This window comes from Danio rerio, chromosome 21, assembly GCF_052040795.2.
Source record: "Danio rerio strain M-AB ecotype USA chromosome 21, GRCz13ab, whole genome shotgun sequence".
In the NCBI taxonomy this organism is placed as follows: domain Eukaryota; kingdom Metazoa; phylum Chordata; class Actinopteri; order Cypriniformes; family Danionidae; genus Danio; species Danio rerio.
In genome coordinates this window covers 43296572-43313562 of record NC_141041.1, presented here as the reverse complement: position 1 = coordinate 43313562, position 16991 = coordinate 43296572, and the positions used below count along the sequence as shown (strand labels likewise).

The 16991-nt window shown below is 33.3% G+C and overlaps 1 protein-coding gene and 1 long non-coding RNA gene across 15 annotated transcripts in view; both read left to right on the top strand.

Annotated features, from left to right (window-relative positions):
* Nucleotides 1-6986, top strand: part of pof1b (POF1B actin binding protein) — a 67066-nt gene extending 60080 nt beyond the window's left edge. For 4 of the 14 annotated variants that reach the window (XR_015520539.1, XR_015520537.1, XR_015520531.1 and 1 more), the window contains exons 13-14: nt 3550-5562; nt 5643-6986. Coding sequence is in view for 1 of the 14 variants with exons in the window: in XM_087301777.1 (XP_087157903.1) it covers nt 5831-5843 (13 nt within the window). In the remaining 13 variants the exon portion in view is untranslated. Of the gene's footprint in view, nt 1-3549 lie in introns of all 14 variants that reach the window. The other 10 variants (XM_087301776.1, XM_087301775.1, XM_087301773.1 and 7 more) reach the window with 5 other exon arrangements.
* LOC147838945 (uncharacterized) overlaps nt 1-16991 on the top strand; it is a 1276407-nt gene that overhangs the window by 857498 nt on the left and 401918 nt on the right. The window lies entirely within an intron of this gene.

Below are 16991 nucleotides of genomic sequence, written 5' to 3'. Positions count from 1 at the left end.
GGTGACCTCTGCTAAACAAGGAAAGGAAAATGAATGAATGAATAAATACATTTTGAAACAAAAGGGGAATTGCAATGAGGCCGGCAAATGCATTGCACCACATTATATATATTATTGCATTCAGTAGATTTAGAAAGCATGAGGCATGGTTAATATAGGTAACTAAAACTAAAAAGCCATACAAATAAAATAATTGTTGTTATATGAAATAAATAAAGTTAACCATAAATTATTAAATAAGCTAAATGTATAATAAACATTAATGTGTCTTATTTCAGCTGAAAGTTTAATAGTAAAGTCGCACAACTTTAAATAAAAACTGAAAAATAATCTTTGGATTTGCAAATAATAGTTACTGTATGTGTTTGACTAAATGTTTATTTTAATCACATTTCAAATAAAAAAGTGGATGTGAATAATTAATAAAATTATATCTTATATATATTAATATATTTTAAAATCATATTGATCTCATAATTTTAACGGTTTAGGTAATAATATATTTTAATTTTGCACTGACACTTTTCCTTGCAAAATTTTTATAAAACTATGAAGACAAGCTTTACTTGTTTTCCATCATGCCACACCTATTGCAGATTATTTATCTTAATGATGTGTTTGTCTGGCAACAGAACACTGAAGTGCTCTGGTCTGTAGTTAATAATAGATTTGTCACTGGGATAGAGGACACATGCTAAATTCTTGGGCAGAAATAAATGATTATAATGTCACTGACCTCTCTTTAATGCAAGCGACCTGATTATTTTACACATAGATGAGAAAACAAAATGACGCGATGAAGCAGAATGCATATTTAATCACATTTGTGCTTAGACAATGGCAAAAAATACCCATTGGACCAGCTATCATTTCTAATACAACACATTCAATGCAATTTGTGCTGGAAGTTGCAACATTTCGACTGCACATTTCCCTTTTTGCCCAATGTGTTGAGTTGACAGACCTCATAGTCATCTTTTCAGAATGGATGAACCCATTTTTCAAAGTCTCCTTGTTGGGTTTGCTTTCTGGGAAGGAAGCCAGCATGTCTGTATCCATCGAGTATCCACATATTTGCTTCAGAATGAGGGCAGGCTGGGCTGAGATTCAACATTTACTACAAAGATTGTCAGTGTGGTTTGCCAACAACGTTTTATCATTCAGAAACTGTAGTATACTAGGACTATACAAAATACACCCTGAAACCTAAAAAAAAACTGGCACTTCTTGCGCATTGGAAATCAAAACTGACAATGTTTATATTGCAAGCACACATTCTTTAGGTAGACAATTAACTGAAAATAAATTGTTTTGGTAATTTTTAATTTAGTCTGATTTGCTTAAACGTTTAAAGAGGCGGTTCTTTTGTTGACATTAGTTTGATGCCTTTAGCCACAATATTCATAACCATGCCCCTCTTACCATGTGTTTGGTATGAGAGAATGGTTCACTAAAAGTCTCTGCAACTTCTAGTTCACCCAGATTTACACTGATATAAACCCTGAAAGGATGTAATCTAAATTGAAACATAAAGTCCACAATATGAGGTTAAGAATAGAGCCTGACTGATCCGAGCCTGTGACCGATACTGATATCAGGGAGTAAACAAATAATGATATTGTTTATTATAGAATTTTACAGCATATTTTTTAATGCAGTGGTTCTCAAACGTCTACCACTAGTGGTACTCAGGCTTCCTTCTAGTGGTATGTGGAGGAATCGTGGAATAAATTAATTAAAAAATGCATATTATAGTACAGTGCCAGCCAAAAGAACATTTACCCATTCCTGTGTCCAAGTTTTTGGCTACTGCTGTAATACAGTATATACAGTTGAAGTCAGAATTATTAGCCCCCCTGTTTATTTTTTTCCCCAATTTCTGTTTAAGGGACAGAAGATTTTGTTCAACACATTTCTAAACATACTAGTTTTAATAACTAATTTCTAATAACTCATTTTTTTAATCTTTAATGACATAATAATGACAGTATATAATATTTTACTACACATTTTTCAAGACACTTCTATATAGCTTAAAGCACAGGTGTCAAACTCAGTTCCAAAAGGGCCGCAGCTCTGCACAGTTTAGTTCCAACCCTAATTAAACACACCTGATCAAACTAATCGAGTCCTTCAGGCTTGTTTGAAACCTACAAGTAAGTGTGTTGGAGCAGGGTTGGAACTAAACTGTGCAGGGCTTTGGCCCTCCAGGAATTGAGTTTGACACCCCTGGCTTAAAGTGACATTTAAAGGCTTAACTAGGTTGATTAGGTTAACTAGGCAGGTTAGGGTGATTAGGCAAGTTATTGTATTATGATGGTTTGTTCTGTAGACTATCGAAAAAAAAAATTGCTTAAAATGGCTAATAATTTTTTCCTTAAAATGTTTTAAAAAAAATAATAACTGCTTTTATTCTAACAGAAATAAAACACATAAGACTTTCTCCAGAAGAAAAAATATTATCAGACATACTGTAATAATTACCTTGCTCTGTTAAACATAATTTGGGAAATATTTCAAAAAGAAAAAAATAATTCAGAGGGGGGCTAATAATTCTGACTTCAACTGTACGTAAACATAATATATACAGTACTATACAAAAGTCCTAAACACTATACCAGCTTTGTTGGCCTAAGACTTTTGCACTGTATATAATCAATCAATCTCTTTATTACAAACAAAAAGAAACTATAGGAAATATATACAAAAAAAACAAAAAAACACCGGCAACAGCACAACATTTCCTCTTCGAGCAAAAGTATGTTTATTGTGGCTTCTTTAGCACCAAGCACAGCTTAAACTGTTTTGCTTTAATTGTCCTGACATTTTCTTAAATAATGTGCTGTTAAATATTAGGCTTATTTTAGCATTTTCCAGAGTTTGTCTATAGGTTTTTTTTTTCTGTCCAGGTGATATCATACAGCCCCTATAATATTCAGGTCTGGACCTCGTGAAGGCCAGTTCATGACTGTTGTGTTTTATCAACATTGTCTTTCGCACGTCTTAAACAATTAAATCAAAATAACTTTCATTTTTTTCCAAACAAAACATAACATCAACTGAAAGATACTTCACCCTGTATAAATCTCAATAAAATTATATATAATCTACACTTATTTACAAATAATTTACACTTATGACTTATGGTTATTGGGTAATGGGTCATATATACCCACTATACCATCAGGAACAGATTTAATATTGGCCTAACATTTTGGACAATACTGTATATATAAACATTTTTTTAGAGTATTTATTCAGAAAGCACAGCTTTTCCAAATGTAAACATCTGTAATAAATAAATAATTATAAAGAAAATTACTCTGAGTTGGCATGTTCTATCCTATTATTTATTAATATATATTTTGTTTCTTGCATGTGATGTTCGGGGCTCCGTAATTAGAACAATTAAGTAACAAATAACACAATAAACAGGAAATTTTGTCATAAAGGCTAAAACATTTTCTTGTAAAATGAATTATAATTATGTTTGTTGTTTTTTAATACTAGTCATTTCTAAGGTGTTTGTTTTCTGTTTCTTTCTAACAGGAATTTTGAGGATAATCTTGAGGCTTCCTTGTTTCCCCGTCCTGACTTCCTCTGCATGCAGCCGTCGTCTGCTTCCAGTGCCTCCTATTGGTGGTGGTGACTTTTATCATTTTTCGGCTTTGGAATTGAATAACACATGAAATTTGAAGCAGTACACTTTATGACACAGCTGATGCTATATTTTTTCATAAGATCTTTCTTTATTGCCATGTAACGTGACTACTGATAGTTATTTTTATATTTTTGTGCTGTCTCTTCATGCGCCACAACCTTTGGCAGACATAAACACTACTGTAAGCGTGTGCATATTTGGAGAGAAATTATTTACTGGTATCATATACAGTGCCTTAACTGGAAAAAATTAAGCATCGTTCGTAATGTAAAAGGTGACTTTTGGATTTCTTATTCATTTGGGTATATTAATTATGGAAGTATGTTGTTGTTGTTATGATAATGTCAAAGGTGATACTTTATACACTTAAAAAAGCTATAGATGAATGTAATAGGGGTTGACCACCCATTATGGTTTTTCAATGGCAAATGTTTGGGTTCAGTAAGATTTTTTGATGTTTTTGAAATGTTTATTTGATAAAAAATAATATTTAAAATATTTTGGCATTTGTTATATTATTAACTTTCTGTCTCAATCAATTATTTATTTCTGTTATGTAAAGTCATTACTTCATTTCTCAGCGTCATAGAAGTTTCTAATATGATGATTTGGTTGTCAAGAAACATATAGTAGTGTGAATCAAATTATTCACTAAAATGAATTACTTTTGATCAGTGTAATGCATTGTCTCAGGTATGAAAAAATCTTACTAAACTTAAACTTTTGAAAGGTAATAAGGAATCATTATGGAAAAGCCTTTTCCCCCACAGAATAAAAAAAAAAAACATAGCATCTCTATCTTAGAATACTAACTTTTTGTTGCAATTCTGAGTTTATGTCTCACAAAATGACTTTTTCCTCAAACAGTTTAAATAATAAACATCTGAATTGTGAAATAATAATAATACAAATCTTCAATCATTATTAGTTTTATCTGACAATTCAGACTTTTGCTCTCCGAATTAATAATGAATGTATTTGCAGTTGACTTTATTTCTTGAGATTGCAAGTTTATAGATTATTGAATCATACTACTTGCATCTTACTAACTTGCATTTCAGAAGTCTTCTCGGTAACACTTTTTAATAACTACACACTATAAATCCTTCACTAAGCGTGAATTCATTATTTGTTAAGCATTAACTTTACATTAATAAACGTCAGTAAACGGTTTATAACTGCAGCTACAAATGCTGTATTCTTGACTTATAAGCACCTGTATAATGTATTTAATAATTGTACTTTCATACTTTGTAAATGATTTATATTTCATTACTAAATAAATTATTTCATTATTTACAAACCATTTGTATTTAAGAGTAGTTGAGGGTTTTTAGGATCATTCAGAATGAGTTAGTAAATTATTAATAAACTACTGAAATCAACATTTATACATCTTATTATTCAGGCATATACTAACTAATATGTTAATAAATGCTTTATAAACTTAACTTCATGGAGTTTTGTGACCTAATCTAAAGTGAGGACTATTTATGCTTTATAAATCCCTTATAAATGACTATTAAAGGCTCAGAATCAAATAAACAATAATCTTTGCAATCTTATCTAAAAAGTAAAATTACTGTAAAGTTTAAACATTGCTGAATAACAGGAGTGTCAAAATACAACATAAAATTGAATAAAACAAAAACAATATAATAATTTAACAATATAATAAGATGCAATGATTAAACTCTACAGTGATTTTATTTTAGATAAGTTTGCAAAGATTTATTTTTTATTTGAAGTACAGTTTCATTTGTGTATCATTAAATGAATAGAAATGAATAATGTCATTTTTCTTGTTTAGAATTTAACAGAGCCTTTATTTGTCATTTAAAAGGGGTTTAAGCATAAATAGTCCTCACTTTAGATTAGGTCACAAAACTAGATGAAGTTGAGTTAATAAAGCATTTATTAACATACATAGTAACCCTTAATATATGTCTGAATAATAAGACATAAACATTGATTTCAATAGTTTATCAATCATTTACTAACTCATTCTGAATGATCCCAAAAATCCTCAACTACTCTTAAATACAAATGGTTTGTAAATAATGCAATACTTCATTTAGTAATGAAAAATAAATCATTAACTAAGTATGAAAGTACAATTATTAAGCACATTATAAATGTGGTTATAAGTCAAGAATACAGAATTTGTAGCTGCAGTTATTAACTGCTTAATAACGCTTATTAATGTAGAGTAATGCTTAACAGATAATGAATTCACTATTTGCTAATGCTTAATAAATGATTTATAGTGTGTAGTGTAGTGTTATTATAAAGTGTTACCACATTCTCTATAAATTTGCAGTTGCATAAGTCTAAACGGCAATATACAAATTTACAATTCTGATAAAAAGGCAGAACTGTGATCATTCATTCTGAGGGGATTTGCATTCATTCATTTTCATTTCGGCTTAGTCCCTTTATTAATCCGGGGTCGCCACAGCGGAATGAACTGCCTGGGGATTTGTGTCTTGTCATAATTGTCTTTTTATTTCTCACAATTCTGCCTTTTTTTCTTGCATTTTTTACCATTTACCAATTCTTATGTTCCCTAAATTTAGTTTCCTTCAAAATCATGAGTAGTGGCCAAAAGTGATTTCCAGCAAAGGAAACTTTTGTTTATGATCTGCATTTCAGCATTTTCAGCTGTTATGATCAAGGAAACATGCTATTAATAAAATACAAGAGGGAAATCATAAAAAAATGAATAACTGATTAAAGCCACTCCATTTCTTTCTGTACACGCCATTGCTTTCTTTTCTTTTTTTAAAAATACATTTTTAGCATAGTCAAACAAAACCCTTATTCTTTCATAATATATTGTTTGCCTTTTTTGCCCATTAAATACCAAGCAAAATTTGTCATACTTTATCTGGTTTTATTCAAATGTACACTCATTAGGCTGGAAATGAAGAAAGTCTGGGATCCATTTTTGATGAAATAACACTGCATTTGAGCCCTCAGCACTTTCAGGTAAGCCGAGAATACAAATGTTTTTGTGCCTTCCACTGTTCTTCATCTATGTGGTCAGTAAGTGACGCGACTTAACTTTCCAGCGTAAGAACAAGAGCATCTTGCAATTTTCCAGTTGTTGAGAATGAATTTGTAGGAGCTCAGCTAGAGGGTTAAGTTTGCTGTCTATCATTTTTTAAATCGATACTGTCATTTGTTGAAACACCTTTGTCATGCTTAACTCAAAATCACTGCTAGTTTCACAGGGTTCGGGAAAGAATTTTCTTTTTGGTTTTCTTTGCAGCATGAGGCATTTTCAGAAAAGATTAAAAAAATAAAAAATTAAAGAGCCATTATAGTATAGTCAAAGGTCAAAAAAGTCGAAAAAGTTGTGTGAAATTATAATTAGTATTTCACTCATTGGTGCGGGAGCATGTACTCGCCCTCAAGTAGTTCTAAACCTTTATAAGTTTCTTTTTTCTGCTGAACACAAAAGAATATATTTTGAAGATTTATGGACCCATGGACTTCCATAGTAGGAAAAAAAGACACAATGGATTTCAATGATTACTGGATTCCTCCATGTTTTGGAACAAATTGAGTTTCATTTTTAGTGTATGTTGCAGAATGTGACATACATACATACATACATACATACATACATACATACATACATACAAAAACAATTCTGGAAAGCCTACTTGTCTACTTTCTTCTTCTTTTGTACAGAGAAGCCGATATCTTGGAGAGGAGCTCCTAAAATAGCTACTAAATAAACCCAAGTCGAAAGTTATTGAACCTAACAAAATTAAGGGACAAAAATCCAATAATAATAATAATAATAATAATAATAATAATAGTTCCTTACATTTATATAGCGCTTTTCTGGGCACTCAAAGTGCTTTACACAATGGGGGGGATCTCCTCATCCACCACCAGTGTGCAGCATCCACCTGGATGACGCAACGGCAGCCATTTTGCGCCAGACTGAGGAGACAGTGATGAAGCCAATTGAATATGGGGATGGTTAGGAGGCCATCATGGACAAAGGCCAGTGGGCAGATTTGGCCAGGATGCCATACTCTTTTTCGAAGGACATCCTGGGATTTTTAACGACCACAGAGAGTCGGGACCTCAGTTTAACGTCTCATCCGAAAGACAGCGTTCACTGAGCGTCCCCGTCACTATACTGGGGCATTAGGGCCCACATAGACCGCAGGTTGGGCGCCCCCTGCTGGCCTCACTAACACCACTTCTGGCAGCAACCTAGCTTTCCCATGTGGTCTCCCATCCAGGTACTGACCGGGCACAGCCCTGCTTAGCTTCAGTGGGCGACCATGTGAGAGTTGCAGAGAGCTAGCTGCCGGCCATTTATGAACCTTATGTCAAAATACAAGTGAAAAAAGGATGAAGCAAATGACAAGGGTTTCCAGAAAACTCTTTGAAAAAATTTCTTATAGTTATAACATAAAGTGTGGGCTCGTCCAGGATAAATATGTACAATAACAGGGAAAGCACTGGCAGCTCATTACCCATTTTTCAGTAAATTTTTTTTTTGTAGAGCCTAGACAACAACATTTTGAAGATTTATGAACCTGTTGACTTCCATAGTAGGAAAAAAATCCCACGATTACCGGATTCCAGCATATTTTGGAACAAGTGGAGTAAATAATGATGGAACAGTTTACTTTTTTTAGGGAAACTATGCCTTTTAAAGGAAAAAAAAAGAAAAACATCAAATTCGGATACACTGTAAAAATGCTGGGTTCTACACAATCCCTTCATGTTGTCCTAAAACAAATCTATTGAGTTAGTGTATTGAGCAAAAAACAATTAAGTTGTCCCCCCAGAAAACAACAAAAAAAGAGTTTTGTTGTTTCAGCTCATTTTAAATTAGTTCGAGCAACAAAATTAATTTGAGTGTATCACCTTTGGCCACTTCTATTTTTACTTGTTGTGAATAAGTCAATTTATGTTGAAATTGTGACATTACCTTGTTTTTAATGTTTTGTTCCTTGATGGAAGCTTCCACAAACACCAAAAAGACTTTAACACCAAACAAAGAAAGAAAAGCACATATATCTGTTTACAAAGTGAATCATGAGGGTGCAGATATGCAGTCCTTATATATAATGTAAGCTGGTGAGGGGTTTTACTGCATCAAGCTTTCAACCTTTTTGTCTGAACATCATCCGGAAGACATCTTTACAAAAAAAGCAAAGAAACTTTAAAGACACTGGCAGCTAATCACTGTGCAAATATAATAAAATATAACAGTTTCACATATTTAGTTTTTTTTTTTTAACGTGTATTTACACTTTAATTGTTTTATAATACCTCAGTCTCTGCTACATTCACTTTTGATGTTAAGATTAAACTCTACGGTTTACCAAAGTGCCACTTGACATTTTAAAATAGTTTGGAAAAAGATCTTGTATGAGAAATAATAGATATTCTTACATCCCTGGGTCTAGGAAGTAACATACAGTACATAAAAAAGTATTCTGGAAACCTACTTGTCTGCTTTCTTCTGTTTTTGTCTTAAGCCGCCTTTCCACTGCACACAACATTTTGGACACGACTGTCGGAATACGCCCCCTTGTGGCAGCCGCACAGTATTTTCAGTGTTGTCGTGCACCACAGGGGAGAAGGTGATTCTCAACGGTGTCCGAAATAAAGGACTGCAAAAGCAATAGCCTTTATTCTCTGTGCGTTTACATATAGTTTAATGGATGAATGAATACTAGAAACTCATAGAACGCTAAAATATTGGAGGGAATGTGGAGACAACATTAAAATATATATATTTTTATTACTTTCTTACTTACATTTATGAACAGAAAAGTTTTTCTTTAATATAGACTTTTTATAATTCAAAAAATAACCAAACAAACTCCTATTTCTCATCTCACGCGCACGGACCTGCTTGGACAACACTGAAATACATCATATCCGGTCGGCAAGTCGCATACGGTCTAGTCGCAGGAGTTCAAATATTTCAACGGATTCGCAGCTCAATTCGAATCCGAATTTTCCGCATACGGAGATGATCTGAACTCAACACAGCTCCCAGACTGCTCTGCTTTGGAAATGAATGACTTCTGTCGCTTGTCGTGTGCAGTGGAAAGGCGGCTTTACAGAAACGCCAATATCTCAGAGAGGAGCCACTAAAAATAGCAAACAAAATAGCTACTAAATAAATCCAATTTGAAACAAAATTAGAAGACAAAAATATGATTATGTCCCTATATCAAAACACAAGTGAAAAAGGATAAACCAACTGAAAAGGGTTTAAAGAAAACTGTATTAATGTATGTTATTTATCTAAGTTACTTTCCAGACCAGAGATGTAACATAAAGTGGGGGCTCGTCCGGGATAATTATGTACAATAACGGGGAAAGTACTGCTCAATACTCATTTTCAGTACTTTTTTTACAGAGCCCTGACAATACATCATTTTCAGTGTTTAAACATATCAATAAGTAACTTTTTACTTTGTTAAACTCAACAAAACAATATATATATATCAGAGCAGAGAACATAAATCATAATAGAATTTGCATAAATACATAAAAAACAATTCATGAGCTATTATGTTATGAGCTTTTGACAACTGTAATATTTTACATTGTAGGGCCTCTAAAAGCATCACTATTTAGTCTGAAACTGCTAGGATATTTTTGTCACGGGTTCCACCTTATCTGTCTTTTTAAAGAGAGCTGTAACTTTATCACAGTGCAAATGTTTATAGAGTGTAATTTCTATTATTATTGTTGTAGCATTAAAAGTGCATATGTTTTAAATTGCTAAATGTGTCCACAAACTTGTGTTAGAGTTGCAGAACATAAAAAGAGTATAGTTCACTGTGTAACATCCAGACTAAATACAGCTTTTTGTCTTCTGAAGTGTTTTGGAGGGCCCTTTAAACATCTTTACAATCACAATGGTGCATCAGTGTTTGCTCTCTGTTACTCCCTGTTTGCCGATGAAGCTTTAAACTCTTGTAACTGTTTTTGCTTGAAATAAAGAATATCTTGACCTTTTGATAACTTGAATGTGTTGAAAATCTTTTTTTTTTTTTGTGTGTTAATTTAAAAAAGCCACCAGAGGGCGTTGAACTAAAACTTTTTCTTTTAGGTCACAATAAAGATATTATATTATATTATATTATATTATATTATATTATATTATATTATATTATATTATATTATATTATATTATATTATATTATATTACATTATATTATATTACATTACATTATATTATATTATATTATATTATATTATATTATGTCATATTGTATATTATATTATATTATATTATATTATATTATATTATATATTATATTATATTATATTATGTCATATTGTATTGTATTATATTATATTATATATTATATTATATTATATTATATTATATTATATTATATTATATTGTATTATATTATATTATATTATATTGTATTATATTATATTATATTATATTACATTATATTATATTACATTATATTATATTAGTTTGCTCTTGCAATAGCAGTTTTTCTTGATAATTTTATACTTTACAATTTGATGCATTTTATTTTTTGAAACAGATAATAAATGATGGATGATTATGATAATCAACTGCAGACACAATTTTAAAAAGATAGTTTTTTTTTACAATAAATAAGCTTTAATATTATATTTAAAAACAGCTATAATATCAGTTTATTATTATAATAATAATTCGTTTTTACATGATAAAAACAATTAACTAAACTATATTTCTTATTGCAGTCAACCATTTAAGTTAACTATTTATTGTAAAAACGAAAGCTAGTCAATCCACCAGAGGGCGCTGAACAACAACTTTTCCTGGGTCACGGAGTCTTTTGTGAGTTTTAGTCTTTTTCAGCATTCCCCTAAATGCTACCTGACTATTAAAAATGAATTCATTTCAAACGGTGATGCATTTTTTATATTAGCTACTTCAGTTTAGAAAAGTGCATATTTAAGTACAGATTTAAGTACAGATTTAAAATACAATTTTATTGCTTATACTTTTCATTTTAATTTCAATTTTAGTTAGCATTTGTCGTTTTATTAAGTGTTTGAAAATAATTATATATATATATATATATATATATATATATATATATATATATATATATATATATATATATAAAGTAAAACAAAAATAAATAATTAATTAAATAAATGTATGCATTTTGATTTCATAACAACTCTTAACAATCTTGAAATACTACAGTTTACTGTGTATCATTTGAATGTTTAACATTTCTAAATTCTATATCTGGTAACTAATTTTATTACTAATAGTTATTTATGAATTTGTGACAAAAAACTTAAAGTTGTGAAGCATTACTTTGCTACAGCAATCCACATACTGTACTGTGACCAAACGAAAATTTACAAACTCATTTTTTGGGATATCAACTTCAAATTTGGAATATCAATTGTTCAGATATTTAGCTTTGATTTTCTTGTCTTATCTGGGATAAACAAGGTTTTGTAACATAATTTGTCTGTTATATATTAAAACATTCATTCATTCATTTTCTTTTCAGCTTAGTCCCTTATTAATCAGGGGTCGCCACAGTGGAATGACCCGCCAACTTATCCAGCATATTTTTTACACAGTGAATGCCCTTCAAGCCGCAACCCAACACTGGGAAACATCCATACACTCTTGCATTCACACACATACACTACGGCCAATAGTTTATTTAATTCACCTATAGCACATATCTTTGGGCTGTGTGGGAAACCGGAGCACCTTGAGGAAGCCCACAAGAAGAGAACATGCAAACTCCACAAAGAAATACCACCTGACCCAGCCAGGGCTGGAACCAGTGACCTTCTCGCTGTGAGGTGATTTTGCTACCCACTGTGCCCCCGTGATGCCTATATTAAAATATATCTATATATTTTATATCTATAAGTACATGTTTCATAAACTTTAAACCCTTTCATTAACTCATGGAAGTTTTGGAACTTTTTTACACTTCGGCTACAACCCCACATCTGTCTTCTTTAAAATGAAACCAAGCTTAAATCTTGGCAATCATTTTCGTGTCCATGTTTAAAAAGTGGGGGAAACAACCAGGTGACATTTTTTAAAAGTTAAAATAAGGGCCATTTTTACACTATATATGAAGACTTGCAAAAAGTGCGTCTGAAATGTTCTCTAAAATGAGCATTTTTCTCAGGCTCTTCTATAAGTTCAGTCATTTTACTTTTATGGTGAAGAATATTTTTTTATTCACTTTAAAGTAAAACAACTGAACATAAATATAACGGGCTGAGAAAAATGATTTATATCACTGTAAACAAAATCCATTAATTTACAGTTTATTTACGGGAGCTGGGGTGCTAAAAAAAAAAGTAAAATAACAGCCGTTAAATTACAGAAATTTACCGAAAAATAATGGACATTGAATTACTGAAATTTCCTTAAATTTTAATTTCTGGTAAATTTCTGTAATTCAACCTCTTTTGTTTTACAGTCAATTTCTGTGGACATCTGCTGAAAATAAACCCTAAAATTACAGATTCTTTACAGTGTATAAATCACTAACAAAAGCTCATCTCAAAGAACAAACTAAAGTAGAATATTTTCTTTTTTTACACAAAATAAATATATATTTTTGTATATTATAAACAATAAGTTTTGGTTTTATTAAACAATTATATTCATTAAAATGAGAATTTGGTTACTTAACATCTTTAGGACCTTAAAAGTTCAATCAAGTTGAATTAATTTTTTTGTCTCTTGATTCTACCTCTTTTGAAATATTTTGTTTAATATTTCCCCATTACATAATTTGGGTTTACTATTTTGTGGACTGACTGTGATCTTAAGTTTCGGCTTTGGTACTGATCTAATGTAGTTTTGTATACATACATATTTACATGAACAAATGATATTTCCCCATACACATTCAGATTTCGGTTCTCTTTCTTTCTCTCTCTCCTTCAGTCGTGTTGCACAGGGCAGTTGGAGAGCAGTAATGCAAAGGCATTGATTATGGCTGATAATTCGGAGCTGTGATGTGGATAATGCAGCTCATCTCTTCCTGCACTGGTGGAGCTCTTCAGCCCCTGGGGCCTGAGAGGAGATTGAGTTTACAGACGCTGCTCAGTCTCTCTTTCTCTCTCTCTCTCTCTCTCTCTCTCTCTCTCTCTCTCTCTCTCTCTCTCTCTCTCGCTCTCTCTCTCGCTCAGTCCATCTCCCCTGCTCACTTATGACTTTGGTCAAATACATAAGGAATAACTAACGGCAAGTTATTTGTCAACAGGTAACTGTAGTATAAGTACAATAATAAACTCTGAATAGTTCAATAATTAAGAATTACACACAATAATCATTTCACAGACTGGAGTCATTTATTCTGCTTAAATTAAGATTAAAGCCTAAACCTAAAGGTGCTGTTCAGATGTACTTCAAGACACTTGTCAGGTTTGTCCTTTCACTGTTCTTGTGTGTAGGATTAGTTTCTTATGCATCTCAATCTTATCCAAGCCTTAATTCAATAATAAGTTTTTTTTTTGGCTTAGCCCCTGTTAATCAGGGGGCGCCACAGCAGAATGAACCGCCAACTTATCCAGCACATTTTCACGCAGCAGATGCCCTTCAAGTCGCAACCCATCTCTGGGAAACCTCCATCCACACACACACACACACACTTATACACTACGGACAGCCTACCCAATTCTCCTGTACCGCATGTCTTTGGACTGTGGGGGGAACCGGAGCACCCGGAGGAAACCTACGTGAATGCAGGGAGAACTTGCAAAATCCACATCAAAACACCGAGGCTCTAACCAGCGACCCAGCGACCTTCTTGCTGTGAGGCGACAGCACTACCTACTGTGCCACTGCATCACTCTTATCCAAGCCTTTTGATTTAATTTCATTTTTGGTACCGGGAAAAAACCGAAAGGATTCAGAACTGTAATGTAGTCAAAACGCCTGGATGCGTGTTTATCTTAAAAGAACTGCACATCTTGGGGGGCCGTTCACACAGAATGTGTTTTTCCTCTCCAATGAGCTACCTTTCTATTGTTTTTCAATGTAAACGTGCTTGACGGACAAGTGTGACTGTTACGCTCAGGTCTTGTGTATTTTAAGTGAAATTTATTCATAAACTAATTTCGAGAGGATCACGTGCTTCTGATTTATCACGGCCGTTTTTGCATTTGCTAATCACTATCTTCCAATCATATGAGCCCTAAGCTACTATAAATAGCCACAGTTTTCAGTTCACTTTATCTTCGTTTGGAAGAAACCCCCCTCCTCCCCTATTCTCCTCCTTTACATCTAATTGGGCGGCACGGCGGCCCAGTGGTTAGCACTGTGAGCCCCACAGCAAGAACACTGCCAGCCCTGGTTCAACAGGACCGGTGGGTGTTTCTGTGAGGAGTTTGCATGTTCTCCCCAAAAAAGGCAGCGCTCATGTGTACACTTCAAAAGATGCCAGACATAAATGTCAGGCTGGGAGATGACCAGCTAAAACCAGCTTAGCCAGGCTGGTAGCCCAGCCAAAACCAGCAATGTCCAGCTTAAACCAGGCTGGTCAAGCTGGTTTTAGCTGGATTTAGCTGGTCATTTTCCAGCCTCACCAGCTAAGACTGGGCTGGTAATGGCTGGAAACCAGCCTGGAAATGACAAAAACCCCAAATCAATTAATTGAGTAAATGAAACCCAAAATTTTGTCAGCTATTACATGTTACATGTAGATATCCAAGTCCCTTATTTGAATCAGTCTTAGGCAGAGGGAGGGAGAGTTCAAAAGAAAGAAATCATGTATATGCGTGCAAAGGACATGGGTATATTTAATAGCTTATAGTAACGTGTGTTAGCTACCTCTAAGCATATTTGTGAGTTGGTTAATCTCCACCGGCTCCCTGGTGCAGCCATGTAGGGTGCAGCTCATGGTAGTGTCATCGAGATTACACATGTGAATAAACTTGACGGCTCTGTCAGCTGCCACTCAGTTCCTATTGTTACAACTAATGTTTGAGGGTAGCACATTCATTTTAAACTGTGATCAAAACTGTGCATGGTTTTATTGCACACCTTCCAGCAATCAGTTATCGTCCGTAAGTGGAAGAGATTTGGAACCACCAGGACTCTTCCTAGAGCTGGCCGGCCATCTAAGCTGAGTGATTAGGGGAGAAGGTCCTTAGTCAGGGAGGTGATCAATAACCCTATGATCACTCTGTTTGAGCTCCAGTAATCTTCTGTGGAGAGAGGAGAACCTTACAGAAGGACAACCATCTGTGCGGCAATCCACCAATCAGGCTTGTATGACAGAGTGGCCAGACGGAAGCCACTCCCTGCCTGGAATTTGCCAAAAGTCATCTGAAGGACTCTCAGACCATAAGAAACAAAATTCTCTGGTCTGATGAGACTAAAGTTGAACTCTTTGGAGTGAATGCCAGGCGTTATATTTGGAGAAACCAGGGTAATACCATCCTTACAGTGAAGCATGGTGGTGGCAGCATCATGCTGTGGGGATGTTTTTCAGCAGCAGGAACTGAAAGACTAGTCAGGATAGAGGGAAAGATGAATACAGCAATGTACAGAGTCATCCTGAATGAGAACCTGTTTCAGAGTGCTCTTGACCTCAGACTGGAGTGACGGTTCATCTTCCAGCAGGACAATGACCCAAAGCACATTGCCAAAATGTCAATGGAGTGGTTTCACAACAACTCGGTAAATGTCCTTGAGTGCCCCAGCCAGAGCCCAGACCTAAATCCTACTCAACATCTTTGAAGAGATTTAAAAATGGCTGTATGCTGTCGCTTTCCATCCAACCTGATAGCGCTTGAAAGGTACTGCAAAGAGGAACGGGCAAAAATTCCCAATGATAGGTGTGCCAAGCTTGTGGCATCATATTTAAAAAGACTTGAGGCTGCAATTGCTGCCAAAGGTAAAATTAACAAAGTATTTAGCAAAGGCTGTGAATACTTATGTACATGTGATTTTTCAGGTTTTTTGCATCAATTTAATAAATCTTTTTCACATTGTCATTGGGGTTTTGTGTGGAAAAAGGGAAGTGCTATGACTGCTTTCCGGACTCACTGTATATAGCACATTATCTCAAGTTCGAGTTAAAAATTTTCTTTATGGGAATATTTTGCAATGTATTAATAATAATAATAATAATAATAATAATAATAATAATAATAATAACAACAATAATAATAAACTACATTTCATTATTATATACTAAAAATACTAAAATGCAACACAGATTGCATTTTACCTAAATAATGTTTTTGTTAATAATTAAAAATAAAATAACAATAATAAATAATAAAAGTAAAATAAATAAAGCGTGCACCTGGTATTCATAAT